A 22,701-nucleotide genomic window follows, 5' to 3' on the forward strand; every position below is an offset into this window, starting at 1 on the left:
GTTTCATCTCATTCTTAACTCTGCTTTGAAACTCCTTCCCACCAAGACCTGGACCTGTCCCTCCCTCTCTCCCGTCTCCTGGCTTCTCTCTAATGTGTCTCTGGCTTGGCCTCAGGAGCTAAGATACCTTTGTTCTTGAGCAAAAGATTCTGGAAGATGGAATTGTCTCACACATGCACACTCCTGACCTGAGGACGCTCTTAGTTGAGGCAAGCACATACTCTTAAGCAACAATTATTAGCCATTATGACATGACTGCTTTCCTGGGAGCAAAAGCCAGGCATCTGAGCAGCATAGTTTACCTCAAAGAGAGGTAAGGACAGGGGTAGAGGACAGGACCTCTGCAGTTCTCAGGAGACCAGAGAAACCAGTGAGGTTTGGTCAGAGCCTCTGTGACCTACCAAAGCTGGGGCCCTAGCCTTGGCCAGCAGTTTGAGTGTCCAGCAGTCCATGCTCTGTAAAATAACTCACAGGCTTAGACTTCTTAGGGGAGAGACCGGGAGGGAGCCATGGCCTGAAGTTAGCAGGGGTAGAGGTGCTGGAGGGAACAGAGGAACCATTAGAAGAATCCCAAGAAGTCAATTATGGCAGCAGGAGGAAAGGCCAGCTCCTAGTCTTAGAATGTGAGAAACCAGGGGTGCCTGGATGGCTCAGTCAGTTGAGTGTTTTGACTATTGATCTCAGTTCAGATCTTCATCCAAGGGTCATGAGTTCAAACCCTGCATTGGGCTCCACGCTGGGCAAGCCTGCTTTAAAAAAAAAAAAATTAAAAATAAAGAATGTGAGAAGCCAGCTATGGCGTGCAAGAGAGAGGTGTTCTGCAGGAAATGAAATTGGGATGACAAGTGAGAAGGAGAGAAATCTGAGAAAGTCCCAATGTGAGGGAGGAGAAACAGAAAAACCAGGAGGAAAGGTTCAGTTCACCATAAATAGCTGTTTGGGGCTAAAGGTGGGGCTTGGGTCAATCTTTGGAGAGAAGACCCTCTAGGGAGAGTCCATGAGAGGTAAGGGGACAGGGTTGGGTAAGACCCGGATCCTAGCGAGGAGGTGGGGTGTTCCCTGCCTCTGGTGACAACATACTTGTATTACTTTTCATCCTCACAACAACCATGAGAGGGACCATTATTGTCTCCATTTCACAGACGAGAAAACCAAACTTAGGACTGTAAAAGCACTGATGCAAGGCCACGCCACCTATTCACTTAGGAAGCCAGGCTGTGATTTCACGCCATCTGACTCCAAACCTGCCTTGCTCTAGGAGCCCACACCCAAAAGCATCTCACCGTTCTCTGCCTTCCTCCACGGCCCTCTTTTCCTGTCCGCCTTCTTTGTCTGCTGCTGGGGACCAACTAGGGCCCTGGGGACCAGGGTCCCGCCATTAGTTCCCTGATACCCAAGCGCTAGAGCCACCCGAGGGGCAGAGCCCCCACGGGCACGAAGATTTTGAAGAAGGGGGAAGAGGGCAGAAGAGTCAGTGTGGGACTCAGCCTGGCTGAGCCGAGCCCAGGGGCCACGGGGGCCGCGATTTCAGCACCTCGGAGAGCGCTGGAGGGGCGGGGCCGAGGGCGGGGCGGGGGCGGGGCGCACGAGACCCTAGCCTGGGCCCGGGGGCGCGCGGCGGCGCTCGCGCCAGTCCCGAGAGCGGCGCGCGGTCCAGAGCCGCGCCCTGCCCTGCGCAGGTGCGCCCGCCCGCACCCGCCCCAGCTGGAGCCCCACGGCGGCGGCGGCCTCTTGCCGCGCCCCCGCCTCCTTCCCATCCGCCGCCGCCGCCTTCGCCGCCGCCGCCGCCGCCGCCTCTGCGCCGCGCTCCGCCCGGATGGCCAGGGCTGTGCCGGAGAATGGCGGAGCGAGAGAGCGGCGGCCTGGGCGGGGGGGCCGCGTCCCCGCCTGCCGCCTCCCCGTTCCTGGGGCTACACATCGCGTCGCCGCCCAATTTCAGGTGAGAGTCCCCGGCCGCCGCGCCCCGCCCTTCAGCCGGGGCTGAGGAGCCCGGGCTTCCCCCACCCCCACCCCCATCCCCCAGCACAGACACCCCGACCCCTGGAACGGGAGGGCGGCGTGGTGATGGGGTTCCCTCCCTGGACAGGGTCCGCAGAAAACCCCTCAGCCTCAAGTCCAGGCTGATAGCTGCTGCATAGCCGTGGTGCAGCTCCCTCCGCCATTCCATGCCCTAGGCTAGGAGATTCAGAACTGGAATTGGAGGAGGGGGCGCTCAGGCCGCCTTCTCCCCCACTTTGGTACTGCGGCAGGGCCTGGGGTCTGGGCTGAGATCCCAGAGGAGGCAGGCAGGCTAGGGCTGTTGCCTATGCCCAGTCGGAAAGCTTCCGAATAGAGATGGGAGCAGGCTGGGGCGCCCCGTGGGTCCCAGTTTCTTGGGGCAACTGGCAACCTTGGTGCTGGAAGGAGGAAGCCGTGGGCCCTTCCCCCAGCCCTGCCCGGACAGAGGGGCCTAACTCCCAGGCCTGGCGTGGCCAGGACCCTCTGTAGAATTAGGCAAGCACTGACCTGGCCAGGTGCGTGCACGTGCAGAAGGCTTAGAGACACTACGCCCAGCTGTAGTTGGGGGAGGTCTGGGTTGAGCATACCTGGAGTAGCCAAGGACATTGGGTGGAAGGTGTCCCTGCTGGAGCAAGGTCTGTGATCGGAGTCCCCCTTCACCCCTCTCTCTGCCCACTATCTGGTGTTAGGCAATTGGGAGATGGATTCTAGATAAGTGGACAGCGGGTGTTATGGGGAAGGGGTGGATGTCCTTCCACCATAATCCTGGGCCCATTTGGCGAGGGGGAAGCAGAGGGTGTAACTGCTCCAGAGCCTAGGAGGAGGCCTACATATACCCCATTGTTTCTCTATCTAATGAGCTGGCGCCTTCCCTTCTCCTGCCCTCCACCCCACCCCCAGTCAGGCCCCAGCTGGGCTCTGGCGCCAGCCTCTCTCTGACCAAGGGGTTGCTGGCTCCCTGGCCCTCAGGTGTGTAGAGACCCCTGGGGATCTCTAATGGCATCATCAGCACTAGAAACCTCCCCGGAGGCCCTCAGCTCAGAAACCGGGAAGACCAGAGGGAGGGGACCAGATGGAGGAGGCCAAGCGTGAGGGCTCCAGGGCGGGGGCTTCCGTGGGTAGTGCCTCTGGGTAATGGCTGAGGTTCCAGACCAATTCCACCTGGTATAACACGTCCAGCCAGGGGGCAAATACTGCCTTCCTACCAGGAGGCCCCTCCACAGTGGAACAGCTTAGAGGAACCTGGGTTCAAATCTGAGCCCCACCACTTTCTAGCTGGCTGACCTGACAATCCCATCTATTAGGCGAGCTAATTAATATTGATTCCTTAGTGTGCATGAAGTCGGTATTCAACAAGTGTCCACCCTCCATGCTGTCCGTCCTCCGTATGGCTCCTTACTGTTCAAAGCATTCCTAGGGCAGGCTCATTTACCCTCACGGGCATGGGTATTGGTCTGCCCATTTTATAGATAACAAGATTGAGGTTCAGGAAGGCAGTGGCTTGCCTGAGGACCCTGAGGAAGTCAGAGCCTGGGGCCCTGTGTGTGTGTTCAGTCCACGCTGCCTCCAGGCCCTGTCTTTGGCCCAGAGAACAGTTTTGCCTCCCTCTACCTGCTTCCAGATCCCCGGGTGACAGTGCCCTCCACCCCACCCTGCCCCCGGCAGACAGGTTAGCATGGATGCTTTAGTGAGAGGAACTGACGAGGTGGATGCCAGCCAGCGAGTGTCCAGTCCCCGCCAGGTGGGCAAGAATGGCAGTGTGCCAAGGCTGAGGCGTGGGCTGGCCCTCCAGGACACTGTGGCCTGGCTGTGGGGACAAGGCCAGCACGTGGGAATAATAAAGGCAGTGTCTCCGGCCCCACATGGTCTGCCCTGCCTGCTCCAGCAGTCCCTCCTGACCTTTCCCTTGTTCTGCCTTGCATAGCCCTTCGCCCAGCTCGGGTTAACCCTGGATGGTCGCCGCTCTCTCACGGCTCTTTGGTGGGGTCATGGATCCAGCTGGTCTGGGTTTGCAGTGTGGCCCAGCCTTTTTAGCTGCATGCCCCAAGACTGGGCACTTCACTCCCAGAGCCTCTGTTTCTTCTTCTCCACGATGCCAGTGTTGGCTCCTGCTCAGGGTAGTCCTGAGGTGAACCACTCAGGCGGACCTGAATGGGACAACACGCGTTGACTGTTTCAGGGGCTGCGGGGAGCTGCTTTCATGCAGGGCTGGTGTTGTTACTAGACGTGTGCCCCCAGCACCACTGTCAGCTTCCAGAAGGCATAAGGAGTCAACACCTGAACTTTGGTTTGCCCGCTGCCCAGCATAGAGTAGGTGCTCAGTAATGCCTTCTTGGTTGATTATTAAGGGTAAGTTGTGTGCTGCCCTCCTGGAGCTCAGAGAAGAACATGTTGTCAGAGAATCACGGTGGGACGTGCTGAGCCCCCTGGGAGGCCCTCCCTTTGCCCAGCCCTGTTCTACCTGCTTTCTGCGAGAGAGCGTTTCATGCTCGCCAGAGCCATAGAAGCAGAGCGATAGTATTATCCCCACGTTGCAGATGAAGAAACTGAGGCATAAAGAGACTAGGTAAATGGCAGATCTGGGGTTTGAGTTCAGGACGTCTGATTTCAGAGCCACCCTGAAAAGAGAGAGCCCTGAGGGAGAGAGCATGTGCAGGGAGAAAGCATGGTGTGGACATGGAGAGGTGGAGAGCATTTGTTTGTTGGTAGTTGGTTTAAATAAGTGTTCTGTTTGGTTTGTTTTTTTTTTTTTCCTTCTGATTATAGAAATGCTCCAAGCAGTTACTAGTAGTTACCTCTGGATGTGGTATCAGAGGAGGAATTGTCACTGATGTCACATACTTCAGTTATTATTGGACTTCTCATTTCTACAAGCAGCCTAGGTTACTTCTGTAACTTACAACATTAGAAAAGAGAATTTAAAATTAAAGTGGCTCCTGTTCATTCTAGGGGAAACTCTAGAAAAGAGACTTTAGAAAAATGCCCAGTGGATACACGGAGCTGCGTAGGTGGGATAGAGGAGAGGGACAGAGGGACAGTCCATGTGGGAGAGACAAAGGGTACTTATGAAAAGTACAGCGAGCGACCCACCCCGGGTATGTGGGAGCAGAGCTGTGGGTGAGGGGCTTCAAAACTCAGCTCATCCAAACCCCCTTCCCTTTTACTGAGGAGGAGACCAGAGAGTGAGTGGCTTCCCTGAGAAGAGCAGGTGAGTGGCAGAACCCAGGCCTCATGACTGTCTGGATGCCGTGGTTTTTACCTCACCACGCCGCCTTGGGGATGACAGATACGGCCACCTGAGAGGTGCAGAGGCCTCCTCGTTTATCTCTCACTCAACAAACATTTGCGCTTTGGCGGGCTCCCTGGGGAGACGCTCCAGAGGCACAGACACGGGCCTGGCCATCACGCAGGTGACCGTGTAGAGGGGAGACAGACAAGGTCTTACCAGACGAGCTGGCTAGTGTGATGGTGGCTGAGGTCAGAGGCCCAGGGCTGCCGGGGCCAGCGGGTCAGTGCGAAGCGGCAAAGGTTTAGCAGGAACCACAGCGTTGGGTCGCTGTCTGGGGACGGTCACTCAGTCTGCTGGGTAGAGAGCGGACAGGGAGGCAGGGAGACCACTGGGAGACTGGCCATCCTGTGTGTGACAAGGAGGGGCTGGAGAGGACATGAGGAAGATTTCGGGGGCGGGTTAGCTCACTTGGTGAGGTATCTGGTATAAGGGGTGGGGGAGGCAGGAGCCCAGGATGACGCTGGGCCCCCTGGAGATGGGGTGCCCTGTGGGAGATGAGAGGCTCGGTGGGCAGGGAGGCGAAATTAGTAGGAGGCCTACTGAGCTTGAGGTCGGTGACCACTGGGGACCCAGCTGGAGCATTCAGACAGGCAGTTGTTTTTAGGCCTGGCATCACTAGAGAGGATTGGGCTGGGGCCAGAGACCCTGGGAGTCTCAAGAGAGAAGGCCACTGAAGCCTCAGAGAGACATCACTACCCAAGGGGCAGCAGAGAGCAGGGAGATGGCCCAGGGCCCCGGAGCCTGGGCTGTTCCGGCAGACGTTTCCGTGGGAGGAGGGAAACCAGAACAGCTGCTGCAGCTGGAGCCACCCTCCCCCAGCCCTAAGGCCTGGGCAGCCTCCCCCCCAACCCTGGCTCGGCTCCTAGTGAACCCCCAATGTGGGGGGCAGACAATGGCCACGGCAGGGTTTCACCCCCACTTCTTTGATGGCAGAGCCTTAAAGTTGGTCTCTGAGTTCTTGGCTTGAGCCCCTCCATGGATCCCACAAAGTGGGGTCACTGCCGCCCTCCGCACTTAGGGGTTCTTACCCATTCTAGGATGTCACCTCTGTCCCGTGGCCCTACCCTTGTATTCATTCAAAAAGATCTCTACCAACATTAACTGTAGGCCCTGCCGCGTTCTGGCGCCCAGAGCTGCCGGTGCCGTGGCACTTCCTTCAGTAGACATTTATTTAGTACCTACGGTGTACGAGGTCTTGGGCTTTGTGCGTGGATTAGAACAGGGGTAGGGAGTTGGTGCCAGTTGAACACGATGACCCCCCTGCCCTCAGGAAACCGCTCCATGGCAAGGCCAGGAGCCCCGGGACCAGGAGCAAGAGCCTGGCGCTAGGCTGGTCCGACCCAGTACAGAAAATGTATCCAGGGGAGCGGAGGAGAAAAGATGTCCCCAGATGCCACCATGTCTCATGGCTGCGTCCGTGTTAGTGTTTCTTCCTGCGTGTGATTCCTCATGTGAAGCCATGAGGTCATTATGTTCCGTTTGCTTCTTAGAGTAGTTGCCCTTTTCTGCATTCACACACAGACTTCCTAATATCCGACAAAAAGACCGCATAATATTCCATGCCCTGGGTGGCCACGGTTCAACCAGCCCGCTGGTGCTGAGCTATTAGTTGTTTTCAGTGGTTTGCTGTTAGGAGAAATACGCATCCTTGTGTACACGCATCCTTTTCCGCATGTGGGGTTGTTTTCTCAGGGCGGCTTTTCAAAAGTCAAATCACCAGATCCCAGAGTCCCGGCTACGTATCATCACTGAGAGCTTCAAACAGATCGGACACATGCTAACCCCATACTTGGGGACTGTCCCATAGGACTTGTTTCCTGGGGTGGACTCCGTTTTTCACTGGTGTCCACAGTGTGGACATGGTCAGGGAGGGAATTAGAGACGAGAGAAACAAAGCTAGCCTGGCCCCAGTGTCCCCCTCCCCCCCCCCCCCCCCACAGAGCTGGCGGTGGCATGGGGTGGGAGTTCTGAGGATGCTGGGCTGACTCCCCCCACCCCACCGTTTCAGCCAGCACCTCCCTGGGGGCCTGCACATTCTGCCCCAGATCCTGATGTCGGTGGGCCACAGGAAGTTGAGTTGAAAGGGCACCTGACTTAGAGAATTTTAAGGAGAAAACCCAGAAAGGCCAGTGGTTCATTCAGCCAACATTTATTAAGTACCTATCAGGCACCACGTCATTGATCAAGACAGACACGGTCCTGCCCTTGTGGACCAACAGCCCCTAAGGGGAGCCCTCCCCCGCCGCCCCGTAGAGCCCCCCACCCCACCCCACTGATCGCAGAAACCAAAGGTCTAATCGCAGTGATCCAGAACCACCAGTAAGTGGGCCTGAGAAAGCCAGGAGCAGGGCCGTTTGGCCTAGTCAGGGAGGTCAGGGAAGGCTTCCTCGAGGGACCCGGGGAGGGGGGGGGGGAATGATACCCTAGAGTTCGGGGAGGGCCTAAGGAGCGTCAGGCCACAGGGAATTTTGGCCCCTTTCCCTCAGTGCCAGGGGAAGCTATTAAGGGATTCTGAGCTGGGGAGGGGTTTCAAGACCAGATTTGCATGTCACGTGCTGGTTTGGGTTGCCCAGTGGAGAATGGCCTGTAGGGGAGCCAGAGGGAAATGGGAAACCAGCCTAACTGAGAACTACTGGGCACCGGCTAGTTGCCCAGCACACACAGGGCGGCAGAGGGACAGGCTGGGCGCTTGAACCACAGATGCTCTCTGTTGTGAGAGGGGCCCGTGGGGCACCATGGCCAGGACGCAAGGTCACTCCGCTGGCATCCCTCCCTCACTTCCAGAGAGCCAGGAAGGGGAAGACAGGAATGGCCTCCGGACAGCCACATGCCTGGCTCGGGTTTGGCCTTGCTCAGCTAAAGCCTCAGCACTTTGCCACTTAACCCTTACTTTGCACACACTCCTAATTCAGCCTGCTGCCGGGCTGAGACGGCAAACGGGAGAGGGCTAGGCTGCCATCAGTGGGATGAGGAGAGCAGGAGACAAGACGGCACGTGGAAGGGAGAAGGCCACGTAATCAACACCAGAGCACGAAGACATGCTTGTTCATTTGGGGGAGCGCACTACAGGAAGAGGGGGCCCTCAAGTATATAGACTCCAAAGGTCAGGGAGGTCTCCGGAGACCAAACCCATGACACGGGGTCACCAGATGTTAACGTGGATGAGACCTCAGGAACCATCTCACCCGAATGGGCAAAGCAGGCCTGACTGGCCAAGAGCAGCTGCCTCTGGAGGGAAGCCGCCAAGGCCGCCGGATCTGGGGGCCTACTTCCTTCTCCTCTTCCCTCCTCCCCTCCAGCTTTTCCTTCCATCTCCCTTCCTCCCGACAATTGCCTTCCTTGAGCCTGGAGGGCCCAAGGGTCCGTTAAGCTTTCCCTCCACAAAGGGCCTCCTCTGGAGACCCAGGACATGGGTGCCCGGAGGAGCGGGAGCTAAGGGCAGGGGCCGGGGGTGACTCACCAAGGGGCCTGCTTGACCTGTCTGTCCCCCCGTTCCTTGGTCGTGCCCTCCTCACAGCGCTCTGCAATCCACACGCTCCACTGTGTTCAACCTCAGCAGCACCTTTGAGGTCGGGGAGGGGGTGGGGGCGGGGGGGGGGCTCATTTCACATGTGAAGAAACTAGATTTTCGGCGCCCTCCGTGTGCGCCTCAGGGTTCCTCATCTGGAAAAGGGGCAAAATAAAACCCTCTCCCAAGGTTGCAGTGAGGATTCGGGGAGATGCAGGGCACGAAGAGGGTTGGCGGCCCCGAGCCTCATCAGTGACGGAGTCAGGACCTGGTCTCGCGCCTCCTGTCTCCAAGCCTGCTATGGTGACCATTCTGCCATCCTGCCTCGTGAGGAGGAAGAGGTCAGATAAGCAGCTCCCTTCACCCACCCCACCGCAGCAGGACACCAGTGCAGGCTTTTGAGCCCGGCCCGGTGCTCTTTCCCCCCGTGTCCCACAGCTGGCCTCACGGCTGGGCCTGCGTGCCCCCAGACCCGCCGTCCCCGGAAGTGGGATACAGTGGGACGCCGGGGGGTGCAGAGATGAGCTGCGGGCCTGCCCTGAACACTCTGGCCTGCGAGAAGCAGGTGGACGCTAAGGATGTCCCTCGACAAACATGTGGCAGGCGTGTCCTGAGGGCCTTGTGTGTGCCAGGTGACCTCACGAGCTCTACCCTCCAGGGGCATACAGTCCAGATGGAGTGGGGAGGGTGGGGACCTGTGTGCCATCACCTGCTCGGCACAAGGGTGGGCGATGTGAGCTCCATCCACCTCTGGAGCAGCCTGGCGGGCTGTCTGAGGGAGGCCTGGTCCTGTCTGTCCCGCCACACCGCCTTGCATCCACGCAGGTGGCGACACCAGGCACAGGTGAGGGGTGACGGGGGACCGGGAGGGCTTCCCAGAGGAGTGGGCTTAACCGAGCCTTCTCCCAGCAAGCACAGGTTGAGAAGCCTGCCTGCCAGGTGCTCCATCCGAGCACTGGACTAGACCCCTGGGGAGGCAAGTGCGGGAGGTACAGGCAGTCACACGCGGAACTGGAGACCTTGAACGCCAAGCCAAGGGGCCTGCCACTAGCAGGGAACCTTAGGGGGCTTTGAGTAGGGGGCAGAAGGGTGGTGTTTCTGGCAGCTTCGCCTGATGGTCGGTGGGGTGGAGTGCTCCCGGCATGGGGACACTGAGGCAAGCAGGCCAGTGGGGAGGTCTGGAGCTGCAGAGGCAGGAGCTGGGCTGGGACCCGGCAGCGAGGAGGAGATGCGGATGTGTGCAAGGATTACTGGCAGAGCAGGGTGCCTGAGGGCACCTCTGGGTCAGATGCCCAGGCGCCCTGCAGCTCTCTGATGCTGGCTGAGTCGCAGGAGTGGGTCTTCTCTGTGACTTTCCAGGCAGCCGATGAGTCTTGACCACTTACTTAGCGCCGGCCGCTGGGTTCTCATCCCGAGGCCCGAGGTGTCGCGCCGCACTGGTCAGACAACGGGGCTGCCGTGGCTTCTGGGCCGGACCATCGTCCGCAGCCTACCCCCACCTCCACACCACGCCATCCCCCAGCCCCGAGAGCCTACCACCCTCAGGCTCCAGGTCAGAAGAAGCCTTAAAGAGCACCTTGTCTGTCCAGCTCCCTTGTCCTGGTCAGAACCCCTCTCTGCCGTCCCCTCCAGCGCCTACCAGCCTCCGTTTATGGCACTCCGCAGTGGCAGAAAGCTCATTACCTTCCAGCCCCCCCGGGTGGGGTCCATACAGGGTCTGCCTTTAGCCCTGGCCGTGGAACCTCCTGTACCCATAGGCGCTTCCTGAGTGCTGACAGATGAAACCCCCGGGAGGTGACAGAGTTCTCTCCTGCATCCAGGTTGTCAATAGAGGCAGCCGGGACCCACCTCGGGCAGCACTGTCTGGATGCTGCCTGGCCCCACGGAAGCCTCTCTGATGAGGTGTGAGGGCTGAGCGCCTTGCTGTGTGGGTGGGGGCATCCATTCATGGAGAATCTCAGAAGCACCCCCCCCCACCCCCACCCCATCTCCCCACCAGGTGCCCCGAGTGTGGCGCTGGCCCTTTAAAGCAGATCAGGGTTGGCTTTTGGGGGGAGACATCCCAGATTTCTGCCATCTGCTTCCAAGCCTGGTCCAGGGAGGGGGGCCACCCCAGCCCCCGACAGGGGCATTGGAAGGGCAGGTGGCATCGATTGCAGTAACCTGATCCGATCCCGAGGGGGAGGCGGCAACGCAGCGGCTTCAGCGCAACTGCAAGTGCCGGGCCAGGCCGGGAAGGCAGCCGCCTGCAGCTGAGGGCTGGGCTGGGAAGCGCTGGGGCCGGGGCCTGGGTCGGCAGCCACTGCCTCTTCTCCTGGCCCATCTATTTTTAATGAGCTCCCCAGGCTTCTGCTGCGGGCAGGACGCAGAAAGGCAGGCCCCGGCAGTGGAGGCCCGAGGCCCCAGCCCTGCCCTGAGCCCTAGCCCCCCAACCCTGCTGGGCATGAGAGGGTGGCCCTGGGGCCCTGCAGCCCCCCGGCCGGGCAGGGCTCTCCATGAAGCTGGTGCCGAAGATGGATTCGAGCCCAGACAATGACAGCTGGTTGGAGGACCAGTGGGAGCGCTGGTAGGGGGTAGAGGGGTTGGTGGGGGCGGGGGGACATTTAGGGGGCAGCTCCATGGAGCTCTGGGTTTCTGTTTGGTCTGACAGAGGCAAGAGGCAGGGGATGTGGGCCTGGGGCTGGGGCTGGGGGCTGGGCCACCACCTCTCCTGGTTGACCTTGGACTCCTGGGTCTCCCTTGCTCTGTGCCTCAATCTCCCTGTCGTACTTAGGAAAAGGCTCGGAATTCTCCCCAACTTCCACAACAGAATTCTCTCACATGTCCCACCCACACCAAGCCATGTAGAGTGCCCAGGGCTAGGGGTGAGCCAGTGTAGGGGACAAGCGGACAGTCACTACAGTGGGGTGGGGGCTGGCCTGGGGGTAGAGGGTTCTAGTACAGCCAGTTAAGAGTTGTGCTCTGGTCTGTCTCCTGAGCTCACGACACCTCCAGCCCCAGCCCCAGGCCTTCCTTGACCCTCTGCAGCCTTCTGTTCAGGATCTGTGTGCTGGGCAAGGCGATTTTGTGGTTGAAGAGATGAGACGAAGAACACAGAATGGGGGGTGTAGTTTCTCCTGGAACAGGCTGAAACTAGCCACATTGACACCAGATCTCCCTTCACCTGCTCCCGGGGCTCACGAGGCATCGGTCTTCCTGGGCTGGGGGCATGGAGCACTCCTCCGAGGCTGGGGAGGGGCCTCTGCCAGCACCTCAGGTTTTGTCACTGCAGGGATTGCACGGGGAGCCCTCCTACTCCAGGCATCCCTTGTCGCTTCTCACCTCTGCGTTCTCCATGGGTGAATTGGCCTTGGCACCTGCCTTGACCCTGGGAGGCATTTCTCTGGCAGAGCTGAGGCTCTGACCAGCTGGGCCTTCTAGGCACTGCCTCCTGGTTGGCAACCAAATGGAATAACCTGGAGTAGCCTGGAGCCTCCCCTCTCCCTGCCTGTTACCCCTTGTCTTGGCTCGTGTGGATAAGTCCCATGCTCTGGGGGCTGTGATTTGCCTTCGAGGGACTGCCCCTTGGAAGAGGTACTAGGGAGACATCAGTGGACTAAGTAGTCCTCCTGGGTTGGTAACTTTGGCTTCCTGTCCTCACCAGGCTCACCCACGACATCAGCTTGGAGGAGTTTGAGGATGAAGACCTCTCAGAGATCACCGAGGAGTGTGGCATCAGCCTGCAGTGCAAAGACACCCTGTCCTTGCGGGTAAGAGTGGGCTTTCAGGAGCCCCTGAGTGGGATGGCAGGATGGGTAGGGACAGGAGTGAAGGCATCCCCACATCTACAAAAGGACTTTCAGGGTCTGTATGGCATCCTCATTAAATGAAATGACATCCAAGAAACACATCCAGTACAATGCGTGGCCCATCTTGGGTGCTCGATCAGCACTTTTTTTTTTTTTTTTTTTTTTTTTTTTTGGGCCAGGGGCTAAGGCAAGAGGCAGCTCCTTCAACTGCCCACAAGAAGGGAGAGGACAGGAGGTCTTCAGATGTAGGGCAGTAGCAGTTAGCGCTAGAGTTAAGGGAAGGATCAGCACTACCCTAAACTGTTTCCAGAGCAGCCTTGGCAGAGGGCCTGAGGCAGAGCAGGGTGGAGTCTGTTAGAGTCTGCAGTGCTTTGGGACAGGAAAAAAGAGCCAAGGCACTCCCTCGGCTGCCATTGCACCAAATCACACCACATAGCCCCACAGACCCTCCCTGGAGGGTCTAAAGGAATTAGCAGTTCTAAAGGATCCTCTGGAGGGTTAACCTAGCATTGCTGCTGCTTTTGGCCTCCTGGCTTTGTCATAGGACGGATGGCTCTCTCCATTCCCTAAGTTCTGAATCCTGCCAGGGGGTCCTCAGCATGTGGGTAATTTGGGTCAGATAGGGATCCCCCTAGGTCTTTTCAGAACAGGAAGAAAGGAACCATTGGCCAGGAAATAGGAGGCAAAGCATGGGACTAGGTTGCAGAGTCCAGAGCTTCTGTCAGCACCCAGGAGGATGGGTGGCTAAAGTGGACATGGTATTAGAGGAGAATGGTTAGCAAAGGAGAGCTGCGGTGTGAGCTGGGTGGGGTGCCTGTCTCTGGGTTGAACTCCTGTTGCCTGTTACAGAGATTCTGTAAGCTCTGCCAGGCAAGGGGAAACCAAGGGATGAGGATAACCCTCCAGTACCCCCACGGCCAGGCCAGCAAGGGTGAGGAATGGTCCCAGGGCCTGGACATAGCTTCCCTAAGCTCATACACCTGTTCCGGAATCCAACACCACCCTTTCACCTAACATGCACCAGCAGAGTTCGGGAGAGGGTGGTCCCTGCCACCAGGCAGGGCCCTGAGGCCGTACTAGCTAGAGGTGTACCCTGTGGGGACTTAGACAAGTTCTAGGGGGCTTTCACACACTCTTGCCAGTAAGCCCTCACCTCTCTGGGAAGCTGGGAGGCAGTTAACTGGAGAGGGAATTGAAGGGTCAGGGGATCTGTCCAAGGTGCCAGGGAGTTAGTGGCAGAGCTGAAACTAGACTGGGGTTCTGAATGATCAAGGTTAGGATGGCCTAAGAGAAAACCCAGGTTAGAGGGTCCTCGGACTGGGACTGTCGAGAGGTGCCGCGTGCCGGTGCCCCCACCTGCCCTTCCCCCCTTCCTCCCCACCCCACCCCCCACCCCCTGCATCCCTCTTCTGTTTGCACTGCGGCCCTTCCTCCATCCTTCGCCTGGCTGGGACTGGTTTCCCAGTTTTCTTCACTGCCCCCTTCAAACACTAACCTCCCCCTCCTCCATCCCTTGTGGGGCCCGAACTCCTTGGCGACCCTGCGTCCCCATGGCAACAGCGGTGACCTCACTCTGGGCTCGGCTTACAACCCCGGTGAGGTCACCGGCCGTTGCCAAGGGAACGGGAGGGTGCAGAGAGTCAGGAAAGGGGGCAGCGCGGGGAGGGGGGCGGCATAGACCGCCAAAGGCGCCGACTAGCTTGGGGAGGAGTCGGCCTCGCGAGTCCTCGCGAGGGGCGAGGGGCGAGGGGCGGGAGGGCGCGGCCCCCTCTCGCTGGCCACGTGCCCCTGTCCCCTTCCCTCCCCCTTTGCGGCCGCGGAATGGACTCGCCCGGGCGGAGGGGCGGTGCGCGGCGGCCTCGGCCCCGCCCCGACGCGGCCCCGCCCCCTGACGCCCCTCCGTCCGTGCGGCGCAGCCCCCGCGCGCCGGGCTGCTGTCTGGGGGCGGCGGCAGCGCGGGGAGCCGGCTGCAGGCCGAGATGCTGCAGATGGACCTGATCGACGCGGCGGGGGACACTCCCGGAGCCGAGGACGACGACGAGGAGGAGGAGCGCGCGGCGCGGCGGCCGGGAGCGGGGCCGCCTGAGGCCGAGCCCCGCCAAGAGCCGGCGCCCCGCGGCCAGGGCCAGGGCCAGGGCAGTGGGGACACATATCGGCCCAAGCGGCCCACCACGCTCAACCTCTTCCCGCAGGTGCCGCGGTCTCAGGTGAGGCGCGAGCAGCGTGGGGCTGGGCTGAAGGGGTGGTGCCCCGGGGACTGGGCGCGCGAGGCGTAGAGGGCGCAGAGCAACTCGCGGAGGAGGAGGGTGGCACGCAGGCCGGCAGGCTGGAGGCGCGAAGAGAGGCTGCGGGAGAGGGACCTGCCGGCCGGCACTGGGAAAAGTCGGTTTGGTGAGACTTCCCAAGTGGGAGGTCCCAGGGGAGGTGGTCTCGGTGGGCAGGTGGGATCTGCCCTAAAGGAGAGGAACCAGGTGGGGCCGACAGGGTTTAGAGCCTCGTAGAGGGTTGAAGGAGTGAAGAAGCCGAGGGGGACAGTGGAAGGATCTGGGTAAGGAGAGCAGTGGGGGCTTAGGAGAACAGAACAGGGCTTTGAGGGGTCGCAGGGATTTGGAGCTTTGGACCTCCCGCTGGAGCAGGGTTTCCCCGTTAGGGTGTGGGGCTCCTGGTGAAGGGCAGAAGCAGGGCCTGGAGAAGAGAGCAGCTAAAGTGGTCGTTTCCAGGAAAGGTCATGGGGAATTGTGAAGAGGTGGGGATGGGGAGCTCAGAAGCAGCCGCCAGTTTGAGATGTGGGCAGCTGGGAATTCCCAGAAGGCAGGGAAGAGACATGGGAGGTGGAGCTGCTTGGCTGAGTTGGGGGCCTGGGGCCCCTGGGCTGGGTGGCTGGATGCCAAGGAGGGTTGAATAGGGTGGGGGAGAGCCGGCTGTGGCCCTTTGTCTTCCAGGCCCCGGCTGGAGAGGTGTAGAGGAGGGGCCCAGGGAGGTGGGGCTGTTGGTGGAGGGTGCAGGGGCTGCAGGGAAAGGATTGGTCCCTTTCCCAGAATCCTCTGGGGTGGATTTTGGCAGCCAGACTCATGAATGTGAGGGCCTATGAGAGTGTTCCCAGGGGAGAAGGCCTAAATAGTTCGTGGGGAGCCTCACTGGCAGGCATTGTGGAGAGGGGTTCCAGGGCACCAATGATGTGGGATGGGCAGCCCTGGAGATCCAGGAAGGAAGGCCACTGACAGCTACATCTGTCATAACTCAGTCGTGTGCTCCTGGAGGGGTCTGGGAACCATGTTACTGATTCATCATTTGCATGATTCATCCCAGTTCCCCAGGCCAGCTGCTGGGAGACCCTTCCTCGTCCTTTTTCCAGCTTCTACTAGAATGTCCCTGTCCCTTCCCTAAGCTATAGCTTGCTGAGCTCCAGGACTTGGCTGGAAGTGAGCATCTATATGTATAGCCTCAGTGTCTGGGACTGGGGGTCTGGCTCTGTCCCCAGATGGCTCCTGCTTCTCCTCCACTCCTCCCCCACTCACCACCACACATATTGGTCATCACTACCTTTGTTGAGGCTGATAAGAGCATCTCCCCCGAGGGTCAGCTTCCCTGAGCCAGGAGGGAGAGCCGTCTAGAGCCAGTAGGTCTGGCTGGGAGGGCTGGGACTTGGCCACCCCTCCTGCCTGCTCGAGGAGGGTTGGGGGTGCGTGCGCAGCAAATGGCCTAGGGATGGCCTGATGGGGGCAGGGCCGGGGCCTCCCTGTGCCGGGCACTGTTGACTGCTTCTGTCACAAGGGCCTTTTGTTTTCTGCACAGGACACACTGAATAATAATTCTCTGGGCAAGAAGCACAGTTGGCAGGATCGGGTGTCTCGATCATCCTCACCCCTGAAGACAGGTAAGTCAGGACCCTTTCCCGTACCTGGACCACCACCTGCCCTGTCTCACTTCCCCCTCTAGAGAGCCAGCCTGGCAGTTTCCGTCTTGCTGAGTTGAGGTGAACTGCCTGTCCCGTAGCCCTGAGCGGGCCCATCTGAAGTCAGCTGGGGTGGCAGTGAGAGGACTGGCCCCAGAGTCCACCGTGGCCTCGTGCTGGGGAGCCTTCACCTTGGTTTCTGTGTCCCGCATGCTGAGTGGAGGGGGCAGGTGGCGTGGGAGTCAGGGGCGAAGCTCCCCGCTTTTACCGCCGACACTGACCCACCTGCCCTCCAGGGGAGCAGACGCCGCCACATGAACACATCTGCCTGAGCGATGAGCTGCCACCCCCCAGCAGCCCCGCCACCACCAAGGATCGAGGCACCTCCACCGACAGCCCTTGCCGCCGCAGCGCCGCCACACAGATGGCACCTCCCGGTGGCCCCCCCGCTGCCCCACCGAGCAGCCGCGGCCACTCGCATCGAGACCGCATCCACTACCAGGCGGACGTGCGGCTAGAGGCCACCGAGGAGATCTACCTGACGCCGGTGCAGAGGCCCCCGGACCCTGCAGAGCCCACCTCCGCCTTCCTGCCGCCGGCTGAGAGCCGGATGTCGGTCAGCTCCGATCCAGACCCTGCCGCCTACCCCTCCACTGCAGGGCGGCCGCACCCCTCCATCAGTGAGGAGGACGAGGGCTTCGACTGCTTGTCGTCTCCAGAGCGGGCCGAGCCCCCGGGCGGAGGGTGGCGGGGGAGCCTGGGGGAGCCACCGCCGCCTCCGCGGGCCTCGCTGAGCTCGGACACGAGCGCCCTGTCCTACGACTCGGTCAAGTACACGCTGGTGGTGGACGAGCACGCGCAGCTGGAGCTGGTGAGCCTGCGGCCGTGCTTCGGAGACTACAGCGACGAGAGCGACTCGGCCACCGTCTATGACAACTGCGCCTCTGCCTCCTCGCCCTATGAGTCAGCCATTGGGGAGGAATATGAGGAGGCCCCCCGGCCGCGGCCCACTGCCTGCCTCTCCGAGGACTCCACGCCCGACGAGCCCGACGTCCACTTCTCCAAGAAGTTCCTGAACGTCTTCATGAGTGGCCGCTCTCGCTCCTCCAGTGAGTCTGCAGCAGGAGCGGTGGGGGGCCTGGGAAGGGGAGAGGCGAATCGAGGGTGTTCCTGGAGGTGGCCTCGCCCTTCTGCTTCAAGGCATAGGACCAAGAGCTTGCCGCCTGCCCCCTAAACCCCGGCTAGAGGTGGGACCGTTCTCCTCCAGCCCGTCCCCCTCACCTGCAGGTGCGGAGTCCTTCGGGCTCTTCTCCTGTGTCATCAACGGGGAGGAGCAGGAGCAGACACACCGGGCCATATTCAGGTAAGAGCAGCGGGGTCGGGCTGGCCAGGCGGCAGCGGGGACACGCCCTCCCTGCTCTGCCATCACTGTGTGGCCTAGACCCAGCCCCCGGAGCTGGCGTTCAGCCCTCCGCTCGGCCCCAGGGGGACGGCGTCCACCGTGTCGGAACTCCCGAGCAGGGTGATGGTGCGATGGGTCCGTATGGCGTGGCCCTCCGCAGTGCTGCACTGCCGGGCCCGGGGACGGAGCACCTGGTCCGGCTGGGGGGGCAGGAGCCCAGGAAGGTGCCCGGCAGAGACCGTGCCTGACCGTACACAGGGCGCACCCCCCAGCCTCCTCCACAAGGAAGTGCTCACTTCCTGTTCCCTCTGTGTTTTACCAATGGCTCTGGGCACTTCCTCCCTTAGCCCACAAGTTCCTCGATGGCAGGTGTGTGTCTGCGTGACCTCGCTCTTCCGCAGGGACCAGCACCGTTAACAGGCGCTCAGGAGACTTTGCACATGTTTATTGAATTAATGCTGCTCTTGCGGCGCCTGACCTCAGAGCGGGGTGGGGAGTAGACGGTTGGCCCGGCTGGGGAGGCCCTGGTGGTGAATTCCTCACGTGCCCTTGCTGGGGACAGGTTTGTGCCTCGACATGAAGACGAACTTGAGCTGGAGGTGGATGACCCGTTGCTGGTGGAGCTGCAGGCCGAGGACTACTGGTATGAGGCCTACAATATGCGCACGGGCGCCCGGGGCGTCTTTCCTGCCTACTATGCCATCGAGGTCACCAAGGAGCCTGAACACATGGCAGGTAGCGTCCTTTCCCCTACTCGGTGCCACCAGGCCCCGCCTCCGCCCTGGCCTCATGTGACCCACCGGGGAGGGCCCTCGCGGAGGTGACATTAGGTCCCTTTCACAACGGGAGAAGAGCGAGGCCCAGCTGAGCTGGGACGTCCGCGGACTGTGGCACCCTCTGCTGGCTCTGCCACTCCTCACTTCCCGCTTGCTTTCCAGCCCTGACCAAAAACAGCGACTGGGTGGACCAGTTCCGGGTGAAGTTCCTGGGCTCGGTCCAGGTCCCCTATCACAAGGGCAACGACGTGCTCTGTGCTGCTATGCAAAAGGTGCCTGTTCCCCGCTCCCTTCGGATGGGCGCCCACCCCCAGCCCGGTCCCCGCCCTCTCCTGGGGAGAGGGACATCCAGCGCCTGATTTTCATCCCTCGCCCACAGATCGCCACCACCCGCCGGCTCACCGTGCACTTTAACCCGCCATCCAGCTGCGTCCTGGAGATCAGCGTGCGGGGTGTGAAGATAGGCGTCAAGGCTGATGACTCCCAGGAGGCCAAGGTGACCTCCCCGGTCCCAGCCCCCAGGCCCCCCCACCAGATCTGTGTAGCCCCTGCATGCCACTGACACCTGCTTCTCTTCTCCCTTCTGTAGGGGAATAAATGTAGCCACTTTTTCCAGTTAAAAAACATCTCTTTCTGTGGATACCATCCAAAGAACAACAAGTAAGTGGGAGGGACAGAGATTGAAATGTCAAGGGGTGGCCTGGAGCTATCATGGTAGGACTTGGGCCTGCGAGTATGTGGGGGCAGGGGGGCTGAGCCCACTTCCTGTCCTCCCACAGGTACTTTGGGTTCATCACCAAGCACCCTGCTGACCACCGGTTTGCCTGCCACGTCTTTGTGTCCGAGGAGTCCACCAAAGCCCTGGCGGAATCCGTGGGGTACGTCCGAGTGTATGGATCCTGCCAAGCACCCGGCCCCAGAGCGCGCCCCTCATGCTTGGCCCACCCCAGTCCCCACTGCCCTGCACACCTCGCGGCCTGGAGTCAGGGCTGGGTGGTGTCGAGGAGTGGCTCCCACACTTTTTGGCGGTTGGACCCTTCCTTGAATTGCGGCGGCACCCAGGAAGCTCAGTGTGTAGAGGACAGAGCAGAGCAGCTCTGCCAGGGGAACTGGATCCCTACCCGGGGACCCCGAGGCTCCAGCCTGGAAACCTTGGGTGGAGATCCTGTTCGTCCCGTCACCTGTGTGTCTGCCTGCTTCCCAGGAGAGCGTTCCAGCAGTTCTACAAGCAGTTCGTGGAGTACACCTGCCCCACGGAAGACATCTACCTGGAGTAGCGGCGCTGCCCCGCCCTCTACATCCCCGGGCCCTCGGGCCAGCACCGGGCCAGCTGGCTGCTGACGGGACTCGGCACTGCTCGAGGAGGGGGGCCCATCACCACCAGAGGGTGGGGAAGTGGGGGCCTTTGGCAGAGGGGGGGGGAGGGCGGGGTTTATGGGGAGAGACGAATGCAGTTTATTGTAATATATGGGACTAGATTCATCTATGGAGGACGGAGCAGGCTGCCCGGGGATTGGGGAGGGGCGGGGCTGGAGGGGTGTCAGGCCTCTAGCCAAGAAGGGTGCCCACGGTAGGAGCAGAGGGCTCTGTCCCGTCCTTGGCGTCACTTCCTTACGTGCCACCTGCTGGTGCCCGCCCCGTCCCATTCCCCAACTCCCGGCCCCAACCGAAGGCCCTGAGCTCAGGCTGAGCCCAACCACCTCCCGAGGACTTGGAAGTAAGGAAACGGCAGCAGGTGGGGGTGCAGTCCCTGTTCCCAGCCCCGTCACTTGTGTGGCCTCCGGGTGGCTGTCATGCTGGCCCCTGGCACGTGTGGGACCTCACCAGGGAAGGAGAGAGCTGCAGCGGGGCCCCGTCCCAGCAGGAAGAGGAGGCTTCTGGACCGGCCCGGGCCAGCCAGGGCCTCTTGGCTGCCCCAGCTGTAGCCCCATCTTGGTCCCGTCACCCTGGCCACAACTATTAAAGTGCCATTTCCTGTCTGGACCGCAGTGGGTGTGTCTGCCTCGGCCCCTCCCGCGCCCAGGTGGTGTCCATCCCAGGAAAGGCCGAGCCTTTGCTGCCCAGAATAGCTTTATAAGGGGCTCCCGTCACAGGTGTGCGTCGTAGTAATACTCTGCCATGTCTGGCCCGTCCCGCTTGCGCTGCTGGGCCTGGGAGAGCAGGGGTCGAGGCCCTCGTGGCCGGGGGTGCTTGGGTCGAATCCCATAGTCTGAGAAAAGAGGGCGTGCGTGGTAGGAGGATTCCACTGAAGTCCCCCCAACCCCCCGCCCCGGAACAGAGCTGTTCGGGATGAGAGGACCTGGAGGAGGGACCTAGGTGCCCCTCCCCTAGGGCATGTGTCCAGCATTGGGGGGGGGGGGGTGGGCAGGGCTGAAAGATACTACCATCCACCAGGCCGGAAAATGGCTGCGAGAGTTCTAGAGGGCCTGAAAATTCTTCAGGAACAGATCGCTGAGGCCTGTGGGAGATGTTGGGGTGCTCAGCCCTGGCCCTAAAGGCCACTACCACCTCCCCTGTCAAGGCCCAGGGTAGGGGACAGGGTGAGCCTCGACGCCCAGCATAATGGCACCAGCCTGTCCTCAGGGGAGGGGAGAGGGAGGCAGCATGGCGGAGCCAGCCACCTTCCAGGCCCCCGGCCCTGTGGACCCCTGACCCTTTGACCCCGGGAGATACCTCGGTGGCTGGGGGCCGAGGAGTGCGGCTGCCAAGACGAGGTCCAGGAGGAAGAGGCTCAGCCCGGCCCTGGGGTACAGAGCCCCCAGCATGGCGAGAACCATCTCCTCAGGTCCCTGACCCTGGCTTCTGCCTGCCCCTCCCCCAGCAGGACGGAACCACTGCCAACTCCCAGGGCCACCTCACAAAGGGGATTAGTTCCAGGGCTTGGTGTCACTGCCCAAGAGTTCAGGGCACAAACCTTTGGAGTCTGATCTCGGTTCAAACCCCAACCTTGCCTCTTGCTAGGTGGACATGTCACAGTTGTGGGCCTCAGTTTCCTCACCTGTGAGGTGAGGTACATACGTATGTGCCCAACGTGTGGCACACGGGGAGGTCACGCAGAGCCCCAGCCGTCCCCACCTGCTCTCCCTCAGCGATGCCAGGACTGTCCTGCCAGCCAGAGCAGGCCGCTCGACCTGCTCAGAGATGCCACTGGCAGTGAGCCCGCTCCGAGGGACCTCCCCACTGTTCCCCAAAGCTTCCAGTGCCGTGGCCCCAGGGCTCCACGGGTCCTGCCACCGCCCCGAGGCCGGGCAGGGAGGGTCCAAGTTTGGTGGCAAAGCCTGCCACCTGCGCCCCGGAGCGGAAGCTTGCCAAGGGTAGGAACTGGTTTTGTTCACTGCAGGACCCCCAACCACCACCGGCGGACGTTCAATAAATATGTTGAATGAACCAATGCAGCGTGACAGCATGCAGACAGGCTCTTCTCAGGCTGAGAGCCCACTGTGGGGCCCTTTCTTTGACTCCCGCTCAGCCCCGTTAGTGCCACGCAGACCCGGCTCACTTCGGAATCTCAGAGACTTTAAACACGAGACCCTCGGCCCCACTCCAGACCCATGGAATCAGACCCGAGGGCCGAGAGGAGCTCTGCACTTTGGAAACCCGGCCGCTTCTAAGACAGCGACCTACTGGGGGTCCAGCCCCACCCCGGTAACTGCCAAGGTGCCCAAGGCCCAGAGAGGGACAGCCCGGGCTCCTGGTCCTCAGTGCCCCGAGGCTGACAAGCCCTGGTGTCTCAGTCCAGACTGTCCTCGTGTGCTGAGCCCACACACTAAGCTCCCCGTGGTCATCTCCCTTTCTGCATCTTGCACACAACTGTCCCTCACAAACCTGTGCCGGGACCCTCCGTCCTCACCACAGTTCACCGCTGGGAACCACGGGTTCTGGACACTGCCAACTCAGTCCCTCGTCGCGCACCCTCCTTGCCTCTGAGATGCTAGTCTTCCCCTCTATCCACAACGGGTCCCAAGGCATGCCTGGGTTCCACCTACACCCTGCCATCGCCCTGCCACGACCTTAGTCCGGCCCCATTCTGCCGCCAGGGTCACCG

The 22,701-nt window shown here is 60.9% G+C and overlaps 2 protein-coding genes across 3 annotated transcripts; one reads left to right on the plus strand and one right to left on the minus strand.

The window, feature by feature from the left end:
• Nucleotides 1-1,771: 1,771 nt before the first annotated feature.
• MAPK8IP1 (mitogen-activated protein kinase 8 interacting protein 1) lies at nt 1,772-20,635 on the plus strand. 2 transcript variants are annotated; one of them, XM_043581078.1, is made up of 12 exons: nt 1,772-1,939; nt 12,439-12,544; nt 14,500-14,790; nt 16,379-16,460; nt 16,775-17,587; nt 17,766-17,841; nt 18,443-18,615; nt 18,819-18,928; nt 19,036-19,152; nt 19,246-19,316; nt 19,436-19,534; nt 19,861-20,635. In XM_043581078.1, exons 1-12 carry the CDS (start codon nt 1,839-1,841, stop codon nt 19,931-19,933), a joined length of 2,112 nt encoding a protein of 703 aa, XP_043437013.1. In that variant the 5' UTR covers nt 1,772-1,838; the 3' UTR covers nt 19,934-20,635. The 2 variants fall into 2 exon arrangements, with proteins under 2 accessions (XP_043437013.1, XP_043437014.1); XM_043581079.1 differs by lacking the exon at nt 1,772-1,939 and adding an exon at nt 11,041-11,361.
• A 78-nt stretch (nt 20,636-20,713) lies between these two features.
• CD1H11orf94 (chromosome D1 C11orf94 homolog) lies at nt 20,714-21,440 on the minus strand. The gene is made up of 3 exons (XM_043581089.1): nt 21,330-21,440; nt 21,041-21,114; nt 20,714-20,865 (listed from the first exon to the last, which is right to left on the minus strand). The coding sequence occupies exons 1-3, from the start codon at nt 21,431-21,433 to the stop codon at nt 20,744-20,746; spliced, it is 300 nt and encodes a 99-aa protein (XP_043437024.1). The 5' UTR covers nt 21,434-21,440; the 3' UTR covers nt 20,714-20,743.
• Nucleotides 21,441-22,701: the final 1,261 nt, after the last annotated feature.

This window comes from Prionailurus bengalensis, chromosome D1 (assembly GCF_016509475.1).
Source record: "Prionailurus bengalensis isolate Pbe53 chromosome D1, Fcat_Pben_1.1_paternal_pri, whole genome shotgun sequence".
NCBI lineage: Eukaryota > Metazoa > Chordata > Mammalia > Carnivora > Felidae > Prionailurus > Prionailurus bengalensis.